This window comes from Thermobia domestica, chromosome 17 (genome assembly GCF_964235325.1).
Source record: "Thermobia domestica chromosome 17, izTheDome1.hap1.1, whole genome shotgun sequence".
NCBI lineage: Eukaryota > Metazoa > Arthropoda > Insecta > Zygentoma > Lepismatidae > Thermobia > Thermobia domestica.
This window is the reverse complement of record NC_137470.1, coordinates 180,655,160-180,675,656: the sequence shown is the minus strand read 5'-3', so window position 1 is coordinate 180,675,656 and position 20,497 is coordinate 180,655,160. Positions and strand designations below refer to the sequence as shown.

Genomic DNA, 20,497 nt, shown 5'->3' with positions numbered 1-20,497 from the left:
TGTCTGATGAAGCTAAAAATGAATACTTGGGGAACTTGTTACAGATTAATACTTTTTACAATAAACGTGTTGTTTTTTCAGTGAGTGGCATAAATCTAAATTATATAGTGTTTCTTAAGGAAGGAGTTTCATTAATTGATGCACACTCACTTTAGGAGGGATGAGAAGAAAACACAAACCAACTTGTGCTAGACGCCCATTAAAGACCACAAATGCTAGCTAACCGAGTCAGGACAGTAGCGCAGCAGGGGATCCGAGCGCTAACGAGGGGGAGCGTCCTTACGGAGGAGGAGCGTCAGTAATGTTGAGTATGCTCTTAAAGTGCTTGTGACATCACAGTTAATGTATCTTTGACTGGAACTTTTACTAATTACTTCTTCTCTCTGCACCTTTCCACTACCAATTTCCTTCTTTTATTTCATGTCTTAGTCCAGGCTTAGCCGGAAACATTTCTCGTAGTAGATGTGCTGCCAAAAATCTCGTATAATATTTTATTGCATCAAAAGTATGTGGTTCTTTTACACGGTAGCATTTTGATAAGAATCTTGTCGTGACGTTGTAAACAAATCACTGGAGAAGACAGCAATTATACCTCAGAAACTAAAAAAGAGCCTGCTATATCTACTAAAGCCCATTGCCGCATTTGCTTATTAGGATACAAAGGATTTTTAACTTTGTACAAACAAGGATGCTACTCATATTTTTCAATCAGCACAATAATAGCATATCTACTCCAACTCATTTTTCTTTACTACAATTCAATTTCCCATAGAAAACAAAGAGCCAGGATATTTGGCACAAAATCTTTCGCTTCCTTTTAATAAAAGAAGGCGTAGCAATCGGACCAAAAATGCTGGAGAAAATACTACGAAATAAAGCAGGTTCTACTGACAAGAAATGCCATAGGATATACCATGGCATGGGAAATACTGTGGCATTTGCTAATTTACATGATAGGTGATCAATGATACGATTTTTGATACAATAATTGCTTCCGTCTAACACTAGCCTTACTTTACCGCATACTATGTTAAGCTATCAACTGACTCATTTATATTTGTTAATGTCATACGTTCGTTCTGGGTTGTTATTTTCCTGACACATGTCAAAATAGTTACTTTCAGATTATTATATGAATGCAAACTTCAAGGTCCTGATAACATATGCAATCATTTGATCACGAGTTCACTCATAGTATTTTACAAAGTGTTTCTTATCTTGAGGTTTGTGTTTATGGGTGCAGATTATTTTTAAGAGGAAGGGCATGATCACGACTAGCACAAAAAAAGAATACTCTCCCTTTGGTTCGTGGTATTAATCCACAATTTTTGGATACAATTTGAGAATTATTTTTGGGTGTGATTTTGTTATTACACCCAAGAATTACGAACACATACGTGAAAACTACATCTTTTTATGTCAACTGGTTGTTATGATACACGCTTTTAAAGGTTTCCATATAAAACAATTAGTAAAACGAGCGATGAGTCCCGCGTCTAATTTCCAGTGGATTTTTCTTCAATTTAGAAATAGAACTCAACTTTTATTACAGAATAATCATGGGCGTAACCAGCAGGTTGTTCTAGGGGAACATTACTTTCAGGGGGAGGAACGCTTTTCACACATTTAAAACAGAACACATGATCTCTTTCAGAATATGAAAGCATTTTAACTCACCATACATACTATACACATGTTTATTTTCACGATGCTACCTTATCAAAAGACGGATCTTGACAGTACTGAGTTCAAAACCGGATTGTAGATGAATCAATAAGCTATTCATAAGAAAACAAATGATGTTTATAGCAGTCTGTGTATCTGACTTTGTATTTATATGGGTTAAAATAGTAAAGTAAAAAACTCGAAAAAATATCAACTCAGACATTATTATGCAATAATCTAATAGACTTCATACGGTGTGCTCCCAGTTAGGGAAATGAGAATATAAAGCATATGGTTAATTTTAGTTGTTTTAATTAGGTAGAGAAACCGTATTGATGATGTCTGATTTTTTTTTAATTTTCATATTTTATTATAAACGTCCCTCATTTGCATTAACTATTAAATAAGTTTATTAAACATATACCAGATGAACCTCATTTTGGAGTTGGAAATAGTTTGGAAAGACAGGGCCCCCTTCTCCCCCGTGGCTACACGCCTTTGGAATCTGATTCATTAATATATATATATCATATGCCTAATATCGTAAGAACAAAGTATGGGAAGTTCGTAATATTGTTTTGAAATTTACGTCGGGATAAATTCTTCCTTATTTGAGAGAAAAAACGCAGTATGTTTTTTCCCTTTTCGTTTCACTACCTTACATATATGCGACCACTTATTTCCTCTTTCCTCCGCCAGCAGGGATTCAAAAGCACCAGGCGTCTGAATGGTGTCGTAAATTATCGTAACCCAAAACAAATCGATCATATGGACTTGCTTAGGAATCAGACGGATTGTTTTTGTGTAACCTAGACCAAGCACAAGACTGTTATTTGTTATGAAAACTGAGAAGGAAACAAAGGGGCTAGTTGTGTAGGAACGTAACTTCTCTTCTAGCACAAACAGAATTCATCAGTGTCTGAGTTACTTTCTTTCGTGGTAGTTCGTTTTTTCTCCAAAATTATAGTTGACAATGTATTTAAGCAAACCGAGTACAAGTGCGGAGTTTTCTTTTTAAAAAAATAAAGTGCTACGAAATCAGGCTCGAAGAATTATTTTTTGTGTTTACAATTTTTTTAGCCCATGATAATAAATTTACAAGACTCAGATTCAGACAATGACGAAATATTAACTGACATAGACGATAGTGAAGATGACGAGTGTTTAGCATATCCACTGGAAAAGTTAATAGGTAAGTAATTTAATTGCTATATATACTTCTAGGATGCACAGTCAAAATTCTTGAGTTTGCTGGAACAGTATGTTTACATTGCGAATAATGTTGCCAATGTATGTGTCATAATCTCAACTGGAGGAAGAGCGAGAAGGGAAAGGGGATTCCATGATCCGGCAACACCGCGCGGAATATCGCGCACCATTGGCTATTGCCCGTGATGCTTTACATCTGAAACACACAATAGTATTGTAGCTATTCATTCGTAAGCCTGAACTAATTCAATACTCAGGTTCCCTTTTACATGTTTGCATATTTCCGAACACTTATTTTGAACTGCTACCTACCAACAAGTATATAAAACACTGTCTAATAGTCCTATGATCGTGTAGAAGAAGCTTCAGATTCATTCGAGACTCTTGTTCAAGTGTCTTGAACTGTATTCCTCTGAACGTGTAAATCTGAAGTATTGGGTGATATCAATAAAAATAAGTAACTACTTCTGAGAAGTCCTGCTCGAGAATCAGAGTAACTGCACTTGGAGTAATCTTCTCCCTCAATTTCGTATCAATAAAACAAGCCACTACTCAGTTGTAGACTGCTCCACATTTATGAACGTTCACTCGCGTTTCCTCTGCGTGTAGCAGCGAGTTGTATCAATAAAAGAAGTGATTACTCATTTCTCCCATCCTTCGCGCGGTCATTTCGTTGTTTTTAACGTATGGCGTAGTATCCTAAACGCCATGGAACGGGCAACGACAGTTTCATTCAAAGTGCATTTCTGGTTATTATAAAAGAGTTTCCAGTGGTACTTTCAAAGTCACAGCTACCAGAAAGTAAACGAAGGAAAGCCGAAGCTTTGAAAGGCAGTTACAGTGAAATGCAACGAAATATCAAATACATCTACGACTGACACAAATCCAAAAGAGAATCTTTAATATTCGAGCGAGAATAAAACATAAACAAAAAGAAAAAAGAAAAAAACGGGAAACAAGAAAGTAACACGGAAACCATGAGAACGAACCTATTAGAGCTGATGGATGTTGATACGAATCCTGCAATATCAATATTAACACGACAAACGCATATCACGCTTTGTCCAAGGTCTTTGTAGATTATTTGGCTTTAAGAACGAAATCAGACACTTGCCTCCTTTGTTTCCTTTTAGAACATGTCCAGCCAGTCACGTCATAAAGCACGTCCATCTGATTGCGTTTTCCACACCATACGTGTCCTCTTTCACCTTTACATAAAAAATACATTCTCATGTATAACCCTTTCCTATCATTGATGAGTTGAGTTAATTTTGAGTTTAACGTCCTTTTCAGTAGCGATGTTATATGAGACGGGACCCACTGATTAACGTGGAGTCCGAACTACATGAGCTCCCGCTGGGAATCGAACGCGGTTCTCTCATGCCAAAGGCATGAACGCTAACTGCTTAGCCACGAAGAAGCTCTTCCTATTAGGGTATTCGTCTCCAAAATACTAGGTTTCTTAATTGCCACGTGTGTATAGTCAAGTCCTCCGATAGCACCCGGAAATGTATATTGTTCTTGCCACTCTGCCTTTGCTGTTTGCACATATCGCACACTTCCGGAAACAATCAATTTTCAGATTTCACAATAATCGCATCCATTACACTTGTAGTAGCCATAGACAGTACTTTGAGCCACACCAGAATCCCCTGACATTCCGACTTGGAATCCGGGATCACTCACGTAACACAAGAAACCCGGCATCTTTTCTTCATTACGTAGTGCACCACCCCAAATTTCGATTGATTCTCCTAAAAAAAAAAAATGTTGCGCTAATCACTCTACGTTTTCTTTCATGAACCTATAATGTCTTTTGTAATCTCCATTTGCAACATTTCTATGCAGTTAATAAGTTTTTCTACGTAGCAAAACGTAGAAAAACTCATACACTCTGCCATATTTCTCACGGAGTCACCTATTTAGCTTGCTCCACACATTTGGAGAAGTTACTAGCATCACAGAGGAGTATTTGATTTTTACTCGGCTCGAGAATAGAGGTGTGTTTACTCCAAAAGGGTGGGGGTTCTTCGAGGTCAGCCGAGACGAGTAGTGCTCAGTTCTCTTTTTATTGATACCAATGCGAGTAACTGCTACAAAATTGGGAATAATTAGTAATTTCTCCGTTTTATTGATATCACCCATTGTATTGAATGGTCTCATTCAAGCTTTCATTGACCGTGTAAAAGTTTCATAAGAAATATGCGTTTCACTTTTTATATATAAATTTTCTCCCTTCTTCTTAATCTTTTTGTTTATATGAGAAATAGGCTAATAAATTTTAATCTTAAATTTATCTTCTGCATGTAAAGACGTAAGGAATATTTGAATCTCTTCTGGAAAGATAAATTAACCATGGTTACCGTCACACTGTAGAGTGAAATTTAGGAGTAGTCTGTGATTCCAACGTGGTGAGTGTATTGGAAAACTTGCTCGTCTGCTAGTAGACTACATATGTATGTGAAAAACGTGTGATGACAACATTACAACCGTATTTTGCTTAATCATGTAAAATTGAGTTGCGATATTTAAGTCGACTGTTCTCAGGTTGTGGCACAGGGAGCCACAATATTAGTATTTTATTCCAGCTGAAGTATTTAAAATCATTACTAATTGAGTATGGCAGTAAGTATCTTGATATTTTGAATAGAATAGGATAGAATAGATTTTTATTTATTGCCATTAAACAACGAATCTTGCAATAGATAGCGTCAATATTATACAAAAGTAAATATTATTTTTATTTTTCTCTTCATTTAGTGCAATTGATTCATAACCATTTATGCTATTATAAGAGGTTTCTTAGGTACTGGTCATGTTTATGCATACGGAAAAATTTACAGGTAAAATTCAATACTTCAAGACATGTTTATAAGGGAAAATTTCTGGAAGCGGCAGAATTAAATAATAAGTAATATAGTTGATTTTGTGTTTGCAAGTGTAGTATTGTTGATGTAAAATTATTATGAGTGCTTTGCGACGGCTAAAATGAAAGTGAGTGCATGTGAAAGATGACAATGTTAGATATTTGGCGCTGGCGGAGTATTTCTGCACAGTGTACCGTACAAAAGTGTATAGTTTAAGTCCCAAAGTTGGCCGTCAGTTTCTAGCAAAATTTAGAAAATATACTGAAAAGAAATGGATAATTTGCTCGTTTGTGTGCTTATATACGGTATGTAAAGAGAGCGGAAGTTGTTATATATATATATATATATATATATATATATATATATAACTGTTTATAAACATGGAACTATCTGGCAAACAGAAGGAACTACTTCGCGCAAGGTTCGCATGGTGCGATTGTGGGAAAGCATTTGTATTTTGAACATGGCTGCAAGTGTAAGGAGACGCGTCATTTGATATTCTCACGCAGAGACAAGAAATTACATTTTAATAAAATAGGTCAAATGTTCCCTAAGTTAACCCGACCCTACCTTACTCTACTGTACCCTGCCCTATTGTAATCTGCTACCTATACCCTTTTAAAGCAGTCCTACAAAATTTATGATTATTGAACTTCCTTACTAGCTGTTGTCGAAAACCAAGCGGACGACCAACTTCGGAATAAATACCAAAGTGTATTGTATGTTTACAGGTGTAGTGTTACTAGTATGAAACGAATACAAGCTCTTTGGGACTTGTATCACCGCGATAGCCGACACCTTGTTACTACCCTTACTTACGTGCTTAACCACCGCCGTTCACGCGCCTGCTGTCTTTGGAAGCAGACCTGCGCTATCGCACGAGCCTACCAGCTTTGCCGTATCCTGACTCGGTTATACAACATTCGTGCTTTTTTTAACCACCTAGCAAATTTTATTTTGTGTTTTTCCGCTGAATCTTTTATAATATATATGTATCGAGACACCGTATTTATACGGAAATTGTGAGGGGTTTGTAATTTTTCAACATTTGGTTCTGGTTGTCCCGTTGAATTTCATCTGTGCTAGGTGGGATGTTGTCATATCACCCGGCACAAATGTTTGGGAGGACAATAAAAATGGAATTAGTGAAAGAATTTTAGTTTTTGAAAAAATATTTCGAGTGGTGTACCTAAAATTGACCGTGTGCTGACAGGGGAAACGTGCGAGAGTGGTACTATAATTAAAAATAAACTAATTACTTGCAAAGGACATCAATTTATTATTATAAAACTAATATATGGTCACACTTTCGTTAATTAACCACTCGGCTTTATCAGACACTATGGCTTACATTGGAATTAACAGAATGTCAAATACTAAGAGACATCTAAAGACTTCTTGTAACCTAGTTAGTATCTCTCTTCTCTCCTTCCCCCACCCCTGCTTAAACTGGATACACATATACGTAATAATTAGAAGTAACAAGTGAATTTACAAAACATAATAATACTAAGGTTGTACGAGGGATGATTGAAAATAAGATATAGCTGGAAGATCAACATACCTGATGATAGAGGGCACTGAACACTAGTTCTCGATGTAATCATAGTTTTTGATTAACAGCTTATCACAACGGCAGAAAAAGGTTTCTATACAATTCACATAGAAATCCGCAAGTTCTCATAACCACTGTGAGGCAGCAGTTTTGATAATTATATGCTAGATAAATGGCGGCCAGCCACTTTCTGCTTTAGAACAGGGAAAAGGTGAAAGTCACTGGGGCTAGATCAGGACTGTAGAAGGGGGTGCTCTAGTCGTTCCAAGCGTAACGTCAGTGGTTGAAATACTGAGTGTACCGTTGTATCCAGGGTTGTCATTAACAATATTGGACCGTCTTTCTTTAAAGCCACGACACTACTTCCCTGCATGTTGCTTCGAAATTTCGCCCTCCGCATTTACCTCCACAAATTGCCTATGAATGTCAGAGGTGTAGTGTTTTTGGCCCACAGTAAACGCACTACTGACCCAACTTACTCTTGACTAATTTCCTAGACGAGTCATCATTTTTATGTCCGCTTCTCAGGTATACAGAATCAGAATCCAAGGTCTCGTATAGCCTTGCTGCTGAAAGGGACATTAAAATCAACTCTGAGCAGAGGAGATATTTACCAGATGTATTTGTTTTGGTTTTGCAAGGTGAGTGACTGTTAGCTGCCAGTCAGACTTTAGATGTCTCTCCGTTAATTCCCACGTAAGTCATAGTGTCTTACGAAGGCAAGTGGTTAATCGATAAAACTATCAGAAGATATTAGTTTATAATAATAAATTGGTTTACTTTGCTCAGAGATTAGTTTATTGTTTTAGTATAAATGGCCAGAGCTGTTTATATATGCCTTGAAATAGGGTCCAGAAGTCAAGTTCTTACACAAAATCGTCTGACGTTGGGGTATGCTGTGATGGAGATTGCGTGGATTGTTTCTGAATATATACATGTGCTAAAATACATGACCTCTCGACCATTATCAGATGTAAATTTACACGAAGAATATGTATGTACTTAACACTAAGAATGGTGCGTTTGTATTATTTAAGGGTTGTACGATTGTGTCAAGTTTTGATACTTCGCATATATATATGGCGCATATATATTCTTTTGAGGCTTTCCTACTTAATTGGAGTCGCTCTTTTCAAATATGAAGGTCCCATTTTAGGCAAGTAAGTAGCTCAGTCTAAATAGACAGCTATGCAATTCAAATTGTTTACAAGTACAGTCGAAAATGTTCAGTGACTCCAGTATTTTTCAGCACGCTTTTCTTGACTCCTTGTCAATTCCAAACAGCAGCGACAACATTTGGGAGGTGATTCCTGGCACCAAGATAAGTCAAAAAGTATAGATCAACCTGGGTTCACAAATTCTTTCTTTCGGAGCTATTAGGCTGCTGCCGAGAAAATGAAAATAATAATAATAATAATAATAAATAACTTTAAAGGCCCATATCTCCAAAGCTATGGGAGCTACGGTACTCGGGTCAAGACTTCACTTAGGAACTAATACGTGCGCTATCCAAAAATACATGTTTCTCAATGCTAAGGTACTCACGCAACAATTTTTATACAGAGAATTTGGCTATGGGTACATAATTTGAAGTAGTCACCAAGTACCTCTATAAAAATTATTGGGAGGAAACGGGAGCACTCCGAGAAAACCTACGAACACGATGTTGTCCACCACAAACTTGGCCAGGGATCGAACCACGGACATCACGCACCAGAGGTAAGTACTCTACCACTGAGACCCCGTACTCCCTATCACGCAGCTGAGACTTAAAATATTGTAATGTGATTTCGTCCGTCCGTCCGTTACTCCACACTGAAGTGAATCTTAAATTCTTTTCACTCGGTAGATAACTAGGGTAATTATCTCGATTGATTTCGTTAACAGAATCAATCCGTTAACATTTTACGACCGTCCGTTACTTCACAAATTGCCTCTAGACTCTATCTGCTGATTGTTAAATAAATAAATAAATAAATTTTCGAATTATATTTCTTTCTGCAAAAGTAGTAGAAGTTACACTTCTCGTCGTTAGATGGCAGCAAACGTCCTCCGGTGTTGACATCTACCGGACGAAATTGAAACTTCTAAATGCATGGTGCTTTTTACTGTTTACCAAAGTTTATTATTACCTTCTAAAAGGTTTCGTTCATTAAGTTAATTTGTTCTTTGTCATTAAGGAAATTGTAATTCTAAAATGTCATTATTTTTCTGTATTTTTTTTAATGTGAAAGTATTCACAGTTTTTCGTGATTATATTTTAAAGATATATTGTATGATACAAAGCATTGTGTGTTGGAGCATAATAAATTGAATCTTACTATAGTTAGTCCCATACGTTTGAATCTTTCTACTGATGTAAGTCTTTAATATTTTCTTCTTAATATCTTAATACAACAACAGCTTTGTTCATGTGACCTTGTACAATAGAAAAATTTAAGCACAAGGTTGACACAAAGCCCTTGTAGAAAATTTGGTGGAACAAGGGTTTTGGATTTTTTACTTTATTCTCCTAAATGAAAACTAAATGGGCAACATTAAAATTATCAAATTTTGTGTTTGTATAGATAAGTTTCTACTAGCTCTGGGTTTATAACTGAGTATAAATAGAACCAGTTGGCAATGCTGCAAGAACATTCCCAGAACGAACTTTAAAAAAATGGAGAGGGAGCGGGTAGGATAACTGCGATTGTTCCTACATGTGAAAGTAAATCTTTTTATCCACAACTTCTGTTTCTCGCAAAATACCATCTCTCTATGCCTTACGGTTCCCGAGATATGGATCCTTAAATCTCCCGAAATTCGAACATTTTGGCCAATATCTGGTGAACAGTGGCCAGTAGCAAGTTGATCAGTGGTTACCGGTTATTATTTGGTACCAAAATGTTAACCAACCTCTTAGGTATTGATCAACACTAATACGATCTATCTATGACTTACAGTTCCCGAGATAGGGCTTCTTAAACCTCCTGAAATCGGAACTATTTTTGGCCAATGTCACGGGAACGGTAAGTCGTAGAGAGATGTTATTGGTGTAAATCAATATCTTAGAGGATGGTAAAAATGTTGATACCGATATTTATTGGTGGCCACTGGTCAAAGCACTGGACAGTGGCAACCGGTTATTATTTGGTACCAAAATATTTATCATCCTTTTAGGTATTGATTAACATCAATATAATCTTTCTATGACTTACGGTTCCCGAGATATGGCTCCTTAAATCTCCGGAAATCGGCCATTTTTTGGCCAATCTCTCGAGGACGGTAAGTGTGACCCGAAAAATTCCATCACATTCTCAGATAGTTTTTGATGCCTATTGAATGGAGGGCTCAAAATTGAAGAATCGCAAATAGCAGACAGAGAGACACACACAATGAGAGAATTCAGTAACGAACTCTTTCAGTTCGTTGAACATATGACCAAAGCAGAAGTTATGTATTCCTAAATAGCAGAAGTTCCTGTTTCTTGGCACGGGAATAGTAAGCTGTAATAAATATAAAGCCAGAAATTTGAATACTGTAAAAATTGACTTTCTTCCCCATTCAAAAGATGAATTTTCGAAAACATTAAAAAAAAAAAAAAAAAAAAAAAAGCAAGCTTAAGAGTCTGACTTACTAAAAATAATGAAGAGGTGCCATTTTTCTTTTGCTTCATAAGTGAAAGGAGATAATGAAATACAACTTACCACAATCATTATTCTACAATAGAAAATATAAACCTGAAGAATTTTCAGTGCTGCCATCTATAGAAATTACAATGTGGCCAAAATAACATTTTCCCCAAAATCTTAGATAAAGTAGCGACTAGAGGAACGAACTCAACTGTATTTGATTACGTATCATGTTGTTTTGGTATGACCTACTTTTTAAATAACATTATTATTTAATTTTAATAACTGTATAATAAAACTGTTTTGTTTATTGCCAACTAAATAGAACTATTGTTTAAATTTTGCATTATTTTCAGTAAGTCAGGCTCTTAACGTTCCACTGTTATGGCCTTTAGGGTAAACGACGAATGATTAATGAAATTCTATGATGGTAATTTTTGTTCTCTCACCTGGAATTGAACCCGCGACCACATACACCATAGGCATTCGTGATTTCCCTCAAATCAGCTCTGAGCAGCCTGTGTGACGTCAGAAATGTCCTCAAGACAGTGACTCTTCAAGTTTTTTTTCTGGTTGGGAAATGGAAAATCGTCAGAAGGGGCCAGGTCGTGGGAATAAGGTGGGTGGTGGACCAATTAGAATCCCAGGGTGGCAGCAACAACATTGCACTTGTGTACGGGTGCATTATCATGCAACATCATGATCCGTTTTGTGAGATTTTCACGCCATGGAATCCACTCATCACAACAACTTACTTCATCCCTTGGTAAACTAAACAAGCTAGAAACTTGGTTCATTCTGGCATGATAAAACCCTCAGTTCACAAAATGTCACTATCTCAACACAAATGTAGTTAGTTCGTTTTGTCATGGCACCACCCAAGTATGGAGCTAGGTTTTCTCTTCTGTCACTAGTGTAGTCAAAAAGTCTTCTGCCTTTTCAAAATGGGCCAAAGTGGCTTTGGACACGCTCCTTCTTTTGATCTGTACTGAAAAGTTTCGGCCCATTTCGCTGAAAGCTTGCGCATATTTAGGACTGTGGTAATAATATAAGCAACTGGCTCCCCTGGAGATGTCCAGTATCTGGAGAATCTTTTTGGCGATATTCGACGGTCCTCAGGAATCAGCACATGGATAGCATCGCATGTTTGCTGGTTGTTGAAGTTGACGGCCGTCCGCTGGTGGGGCTCATCTTTACCGTGAAGTGGCCAAGCTTAAAACGTGATACCCAGGTTTTTACATAGCTGTATGAAGAACATTTCTTCCCAGTGTTTGGCACATCTCCATATGAATTTCCTTGGCAGACTTTCCATTTAGCCAAAAGAACTTCATAAAGGTCCTCAGCTGACGACGTAAAACTTCCCCGTGCCTCTTTTATCTCACCTTCTGCCTGCAATGACTAATGTACAATTAGGATTCAGTTGATTTTAACACAGATACATATTAAGATATAAGGCTTTCATATGTCAACAATTTTATTTGTCTACTTCAATTTGAAGGAAACAAAGCCAGGAGCTTCTCAGCCCCCTTCCCACCGTATTTCAATCGTAGCCCTCAAGGTATTTTTCCTTCTTCTATTCCGTCCATAGCTAACAGGGGCATTCTTCCATGCCTCATATATGCAATCAGTCTCTCTCTTTTCTTTGTTATACTCATTTCTTTACTCCCCTCTTCTATTTTCAATATTCTTTCATTTGATATCTTATTCACCTTGTAATTTTTAACGTCTCCATATTATTATTAAGTATTCTCTCTTTTGGCAGGCTTGGGACTAATGAGTTTTTAAAGGTTTGGTAATGGAAATGTTTCTCCCACGTTTCTCGATCTTCAGCTTCCTCTTTTTATTCCCAATATTTTATTCTATTCTTTGAATTATGGATCAGTTATGTTCGTATTATTATTATTATTATTATTCATTGCTTTCCATCTATGACGGTATGAAGACAACAACCTCTTCACAAGATGTGTCCAATCCAATTGGCCTTCCTACGAAGGACTGACTAAAAGCATCCTCTTCTCTCTTATACGTTTGAAAACATCCTCTATGTCCATTTTATCTTCTCCATCTTCCTCCAATACCACATTTCGAAGCTCTCTAAATATTTGTTTTTAACTTATGTAATGTCTAACTCTCTGAACCATACAGTCCAATATTAAGGCAGCTAATTAAGAGTGATCTTTTCTTGTTGAATGCTTTTTGGCTATGGTAATTCTTGACCTCATCTTTTTGGTGCAGTAAGCATCTTTCGTAAAAATACTTCCCAGGTAATTGAAATTATGAACTTCTTCAATCTTTCATTGTTCTACTCTGGTCCGTAAGGAAGCGTTTCTACGTGATATTCTCATGACTTTCGATTTTTCGATCTTGATTTTCATTCCACGTAGTTTCCCAGTGTCAACTATTTTCTTCGTCATCTCCTGTAGTTTTTCGGTTCCTGCTATAATAACCGTGTCAACTGCATACTTGATCTTGTTAATGATCTGCCCTCTGATCTTGAAATCTCCAATTCCAATTGATGCTTCCTTCATTAAACATTCACTGTAAATGTTGAATAATTGTGTCGACATACTACGTCCTTGTCTGACTCCCCTTCCAATCTCCACACTGTTAGTTTTTCCTTCTATTCAAGCATAACTTCACCATACAGCACTACATTTCGAAAGTCCCTATTCTCCGATTTCCCTGTTTTCCTAGTGCTCATGCCTTACATTCATACAAGTTCATACTACGCAGGTATGCTTTCATCGCTCTTTTCTTCAATTGCCTTCTTCACCTAAGCCGTTTTTGGGATACATTTTGTTTGCAGAGTACGTTGCTCCCTAATTAACAGAATTAAGAATTTGTATGCCGTATTTTATACCTTCAGCTTAAGCAAATTTCCACATTCTAAACGGGGGCCGCGGTGGCTCAGTGGTAGAGCGTTCACCTCTGGTGCTTGGGGTCCCGGGTTCGATCCCAGCCCCCGCCAAGTGAACTTTGTGGTGGACAAACACCGTGTGCGTGGGTTTTCTCGGGGTTCTCCCGTTTCCTCCCACTTTCTTCATTCCACCATTTCATTCATTTCTCATTATCACCGTCTCCTTTAGCCTAACCGGCATAACCGTGGGACGTAAAACTCAAAGATTTCATTTCATTTTTTCCACATTCTAAACGAAGAGAGCGGAGCTTAAGTGTTTTAGAGACGAAATTCAGTTTGCCTCTAGAGGAATTTTCGAAAACACTGAAAGACGTATTATTTTCCTTTAGTTAAATTTTTACATTCCAAACTTCACATCACCTCGATCTTAAGCAAATCTTCCACATTATGCACTTTCTGAACCCAATAGAGAAATTTGGATATTATAAAAATGAGCCCCCTTTTCTTCCCTTGTATTACGTTGCATAATAAATGTAACAGATTAAAATTACTTTACGCCAAACCATCTGACCAATTCTTAATAAAATCCGAATATGTAGAGCTGGAAGGTACTACAGAAAAAAAAAGCATCAATTCAAACATGTTTCGTTCCTGTTTATAGTAACGTATGTAAATATTAAAGGCAACTTGAAAATGTAAATAGTCAGTTGCACTAATTTGTTCGCGATGTTTTCTCCACCACCAGTAATCAAAAGCTGGAAACTTGAACGATCATATCATTCAAATGCTGAAAATAAATACATGAAATCTTGATTTAAAATGTAGCTTTAAAGGAAGGTAGCTGATCAATTACCATTGAAAAAAAAAATGAAATTTAATATAAAAGTCCAGCAGAATTAGGATGGTAAAAATATGGTCTGTAACTATTATGGTTTGATATGTGAAGTGTTCTTAATATGTCAGCCTTAATGTTTAGCTGAAACTTCATGATCTTCTCTACTTGTCGCTCGTAGTCTCTCGGTTAAAATCTTCTCGGGGTTCTCCCGTTTCCTCCCACTTTCTTCATTCCACCATTTCATTCATTACTCATCATCACCGTTTCCTTTAGCCTAACCGGCATAAACGTGGGACGTAAAACTCAAAGATTTCATTTCATTTTTTTTTCCTTTTTCGGTCTTGTGCTATCTTATTTAATGTCTTTCTCGTGTAACTCGTGAATTTCTTTGTTCTTTAGCTTGTCTGTATTTTTTTTAACTTAAATTTTAACTCACTCAACCAACATCATGATTTAAGTTGTGGTCACTATCCACATCCGCTCTTAGGTAACTTCCACAGTTCATAATTGTGGTTTCTGAATCTCCCCTCAACGAGTATACAGGAATTAAATGACTTTGATGTCTGCAGATGTGGTGCGCAATGCCCCCCGTCACCTACCAAGGCTTCATTACTTTCATGCCAAACCGCATTGCTGATGTTCTACGACCCAAAAGTGGACATGCGGGATATCATCATCATTATAGGTATTCTGCCATTATTGGCAGGTCACTTGCTGCAACTGAGAAGCTTCCGTACTCCACGGTTTTACGCTAACGTCGTCGTCTTCAATTACGATTTTTCTGTTTTCATATCGTCAACAATTGTAGTCTTCTTTGACCCTTCCTCTCTTTCCTGCCATCACCCCCTGTACCGCGTTCCTCATGATACAATTCCTTCTTAAAACCTGTTTTCGTTCCTCTTCTTAATAATATCTAAAATTGTTCTTTTCTACCCCACCATTTCCAAGACCCTTTCATTTATTTTCCGCTCGACTCAACTAATTCTCTCCATTCTTCTCTACTCCCACATTTCAAAAGTTTCCAGTTGTTTTCATCATTTTTGTGTAATGTTCATGTTTCTGAACCATACAGAACAATACTCCGCACAAAGCATTTTATGAGTCTTTTTCTCAACTCGATTCAAGGTCCCACAGAATAGTATTTTCTTCCTAATAAAGGCTTCTTTCGCCATTCCTATCCTTCCTTCTATTTCACGTTCATACTTCATATAGTCACAAATAATACTACAGAGGTATCGAAAACTGGTCACCTGTTCTATTTTCTCCCTTCCTATTTCTATCTTTCACACAGCCCGCTTCGTTGAAAATAGTATGTTGTGCAGGCTTTCGGTCCCCAAGCTATGAGCGGTCGAATTTTAAGTCACACTTTCGAGGAAAAAAAAAAAAAAGAAAGAAAGAAAAAATATCAACTCAAATCATCCGATTTAATCGAAATTACGCATTGTTGTAAACCTTGGCCTGCTGTGCGAGCGTGTGAAGTATTAATGTGTTCAAGCTTTTGTTCCGAAGTTATGCAGAAAACTCAAAATCAATACATTAGGCATAATAAATATTGTATACATAGCAGTTAAATGCTCAGTCTTTGACTGAAAAATGTCAAATGACATGAAATTTTTGAATTTAACGTCCCACGTTATGCCCTTTAGGATAAGGGAGACGATGACTAAGGCAAGAGAATGATAATGGAAGAAAGTAGGAGGAAACGGGAATACTTAGAGAAAACCCATGGACACTATGTTATCCACCACAAACTTACTTGGCCTGGGGTCGAACCAGGGACCCCACGCACCACAGGTAAGTGCTCTACTACTGAGCCCCCGTGCCCCCGTAAATGTCAAATATTTATTATTATTATTATTTTAGGTGCTCGTATTTCACCTGTACAATAGTATAGATAACTTATTACAGTTTCGGTAATTTATCAATGGCTTCGTCAGATACATTTTGAAGGTACATTTTAAGAACACAACTTGAACACCTTGTGAAATGAAGATCATACCTATAAACAGGTGATCATTTTTAAAAGACTAAATACAGAAATGTGTTATTAATTAGGTACAAATTTGAAACAACGCTAATACATGAAAACAACAATTAGGCATAAACATGTTTATTTATGACACTATTATCATTGACCCAACCTAACAGTTAAAGTATATTTGTTTCCAAAGCTTTATTTTTAAGGAAAAATTATTTATATCAAATTGTAGGATTGTTAACGGAACATTTATATCAAGGCCGGCTTTAAGCCGATTGGACCGATTGCTCCCAATCGGGCCCCGCGCTAGTGCCGTCTACTCTACTGTCCAGTCTCCAGTCTAATCTACTCTTCAGTGAAGTTTGAACAGCATATTAAGCCCTAGAGCAAACAAGTATGTTGTGGTCCCTATTACTAAATTTTGCCCCTAATACATGCCATTCTGCTCGCCGGGTTCCCCAATGCTTGTGAGCCCTCAACCAAGTAACTATGCTACCGTTAAGATGGCTCTGGTACTCTCGGTTGTCAAGTACACACAACAACATATTGCAATACAGGTACAGCCGTGGACTTCACAAAGGAGGGCTGGTCTCTCCCTAACAAGTAAATGAATAGTTTATATTGAGTTTCCTGGCATAAGTAAATATTTTCTGAATTTAATGCTGCAGTAGTTTCTTTAGTTTTTTTTTTTTTATGTTTATAACTTCCGTTGTAAAAATAGATATTATGTCCAGGGAGTATTCTGCCCACCCCAACAATCCCCCAAATTCCCTTATATACACCCCTGGGCGTAAAAATATTGTCTTCTTTGACTTTGTGTAAAAATGTGTATCATTATTCTGGGTGCACACCCTCTCTCATTTTTAACACTCCACTAAGTAAAACTTCCTGGCATTTTTACTGATTATGTCATGTGATACTACCGTGAAAACCGAGATGTTATCAAATAAATCATCCTCAGTGCGACTTCCATGCATATTCTTTCCTTATTGTAGGTATATTAAAAATACAAAACCAGAGGACAAACTTTGCCTTCTCCTGCGAAAATACTCGTAGATTTTTTTTTTTTTTTTTTTAATGAAGTCAGGAAAACGGAATATATATATACTAGTGCGTACTAAACAGGTGGCTGGTTTGAATGTTTGTCTTCTAACTCAAATAGTCAAATGGAAAATATGTCATCCATTTTCCTTCAGTTCCTTAAGGTTTGTGATCGTCTCATCACCATTTCATTTTGTCTGCAGTCGGTAATGATTTCAAGCTGATTATACCTTTCATAAGTAGCCCTGTACAATGTTCTCACTAACGTACAGAGGTTTAGGTTTACCTGAATAGAAATCTTTTCAAAAACATACAGCTGTTAAGAAATCTTTCAACCAACAAATTCATATCAATCTGCATTTCATTATCTCTTACAACTATAAACTTATGGAAACATAGACTTCACCATTGTATTTCTCGTAAAATTCTAGCCCAACTTGATATACTATATGAACTCCTTCCTATTAAAAAAAAGAAAAAAAAAGTAGAGCGAGATACAAGATAGGCAACTTCAAGATGGCGACCATGATAAGTATACCCTCAAGTAGATATCTACTTCCTACCGGTTTCCGTTAATGTGTTTTTGTTTTTATCCCTTTACCCGTTTTACAAATAAAATGAAATTTTGAAACTTGAAACACTTTATTATGGCTTATTTTGGTCAACCAGGTTTTTGTCCACTGCGGCCGTCTTTATAGATAGAATGAGTTGAGTTGATTTTGAGTTTAACGTCCCGTTCAGCAGCGAGGCTATATGAGACGTGGACCTACTGATTAACGTGGAATCCGAACCCCATGAGCTCCCGCCGGGAATCGAACCCGAGCCACCCACGTCAAAGGCACGTACGCTAACCGCTTAGTCTTAATAGATAGAAGTACTTTAAATTTTGCTTCCGATCACTTCTTGATATTCCACACTTCTCTGCCAAGTTTGGTCAAGAAACTAGATTTCGACATCGATAGGTTTACTTATAAGAGAGGAAAACTGTGAAATATTGGTAGAGAACCTTGAAAAATTGCGATTCACAAGGGTGAAATATGTATTTTAAAATTCATTCACTGTCTGCATTTCCATTTGAGTTATTTCTCTGAAAAATTAGCTGCTATAAGCAATGAACAGAGGGAGCTTTTTCACCAGAACATTTTGCAGATGGTAAAACGTTATAAAGGGAAACGGATGTAACCACTAGACCAGCAGAGAGTTTTATATTTATATATATCTATATCTATATATATCAGGGCGCAAAATTTCCGGTCGCCAGGTCGCCATTGGCGACTAGAAATTTAGAGCTGGCGACCAGTGTTCAGTAGGAATGGTTTCTGTCTAAACTCACAGTGCTGCGCAGTTTATGTTTCGCATGAAAATAATTGTCACTGAGGACAAATCCTTGAATTTGGTGTGGAAGACATAAAACTGCTCTTTAAGTACTTGCAACCAGATTTATACATTGAAAAAGTGGACGTTATCTTAGCAGAGTGGGAAGAATGTAAACGTTTGTTTTTTTTTTTTTTTTTTTCATTGACGTTGAATCAGACACACACACACACAAAAAAAAAAAAAAAAAACAATTGCAATGAAAACTTCACTACGAGATTCCCCAATTTGCTTCATCTTTGTCACATTTTGTGTAGTTTTACCTCTAAGTATTGCTTCATGTGAGACAGGCTTCAGCAGTCTTAACAGAGTTAAGACTACTACAGAAATTCACTTAAGACTGACACGCTGGATGATTTGCTGACAATTTCCATCAATCGCCCTTTCATTTAAGGACTTTGATTCGAAAACCATAATCGTCAACCAATACTTCAGTGCAGAGAGAGCGTTACACAAACCTGTAGTCTTAAGGTAAGATAATTTTTTAATATGTGTGTGAATTGTCCAATTCAAAATTGATTACACTGACACTATTTGTCTGGTTTTGAAAGGTTATGCCCTGATGTAATCTTTTTCCTTGTCAAACCAAAAGCAAGCCGGGGGGGGGGGGGGGGAAGGATAGAGGACTTATTATAATTTGTACGTGAGAGATATTGGCGTCTGTCATTTTTGGATTGGCGAGTGCGTCTGACTTTGAAATTTTGCGCCCTGATATATATATACGGTTCTACAGTCCTTGGTGCAAGTTAGTTGTGAACCTGGAGCCCCGCAGAATGTTTCTAATCGGGCGCCGCACCTCGTAAGGCCGGCCCTGATTTATCAATGAAATACGAGCAGAATTGTCTTGGTCGTTTTGGCGAAAATTTTCTGAGGAAAAGCCACATCCAAAAGTAAGCTACCCTTTCAGGATTTCTCTCAAGGGCTGTTCATAAAATATTGATTTATGAAAAAAAAAAATCATTAGAGCCATTTCCGAGAAAATTGCAATTTCTTTTATTTTTATCCATCAGTAAATTACCCTTATTTTTAGAGGTAGAAAGAAAATTCGAAAAAGTTCTCTGGAGAATCCCATAATAATAATAATAATAATAATAATAATAATAATAATAATAATAATAATAATAATAATAATAATAATAATATTAATAACTTAAGTTGAAAATTTAATGTGGATACGTTGAACAGTATGGTCTTTAGGTGAACATACATCAAAGCGAACAGACCTCGAAAAAACAGTTTTTCGGTTTGTAAGAATCATGAACCGTGTAAATCCGTTGAATTCGACTTTTTTTTCACGATCATCGTACTTTCTCTCCTATTATCGCTTGAAAGCTTAAAATAAATACATAAATAAATATTAAATAATTACAAATTTGAAGCTCAGCGATTGACCGTTATTGATTATTCATAATATTTTTTAGAGTATCAATTGTTTTCGTGAACGAACACGACATGTAAATAGTTGAATGTGGCATATCAGCAAAAAAGCCTAACGGCTTTGAAAA

The 20,497-nt window shown here is 36.8% G+C and overlaps 1 protein-coding gene across 1 annotated transcript in view; it reads left to right on the top strand.

Moving 5' to 3' along the window:
* The first annotated feature begins 5,266 nt into the window (after positions 1-5,266).
* Positions 5,267-20,497, top strand: part of LOC145674526 (transmembrane protein 208) — a 56,912-nt gene continuing 41,681 nt past the window's right edge. Inside the window, exon 1 of the mRNA XM_081744682.1 lies at positions 5,267-5,499. Within this exon, the coding sequence (XP_081600808.1) occupies positions 5,494-5,499 (6 nt within the window). The 5' untranslated portion in view covers positions 5,267-5,493. The remainder of the gene's footprint in view (positions 5,500-20,497) is intronic.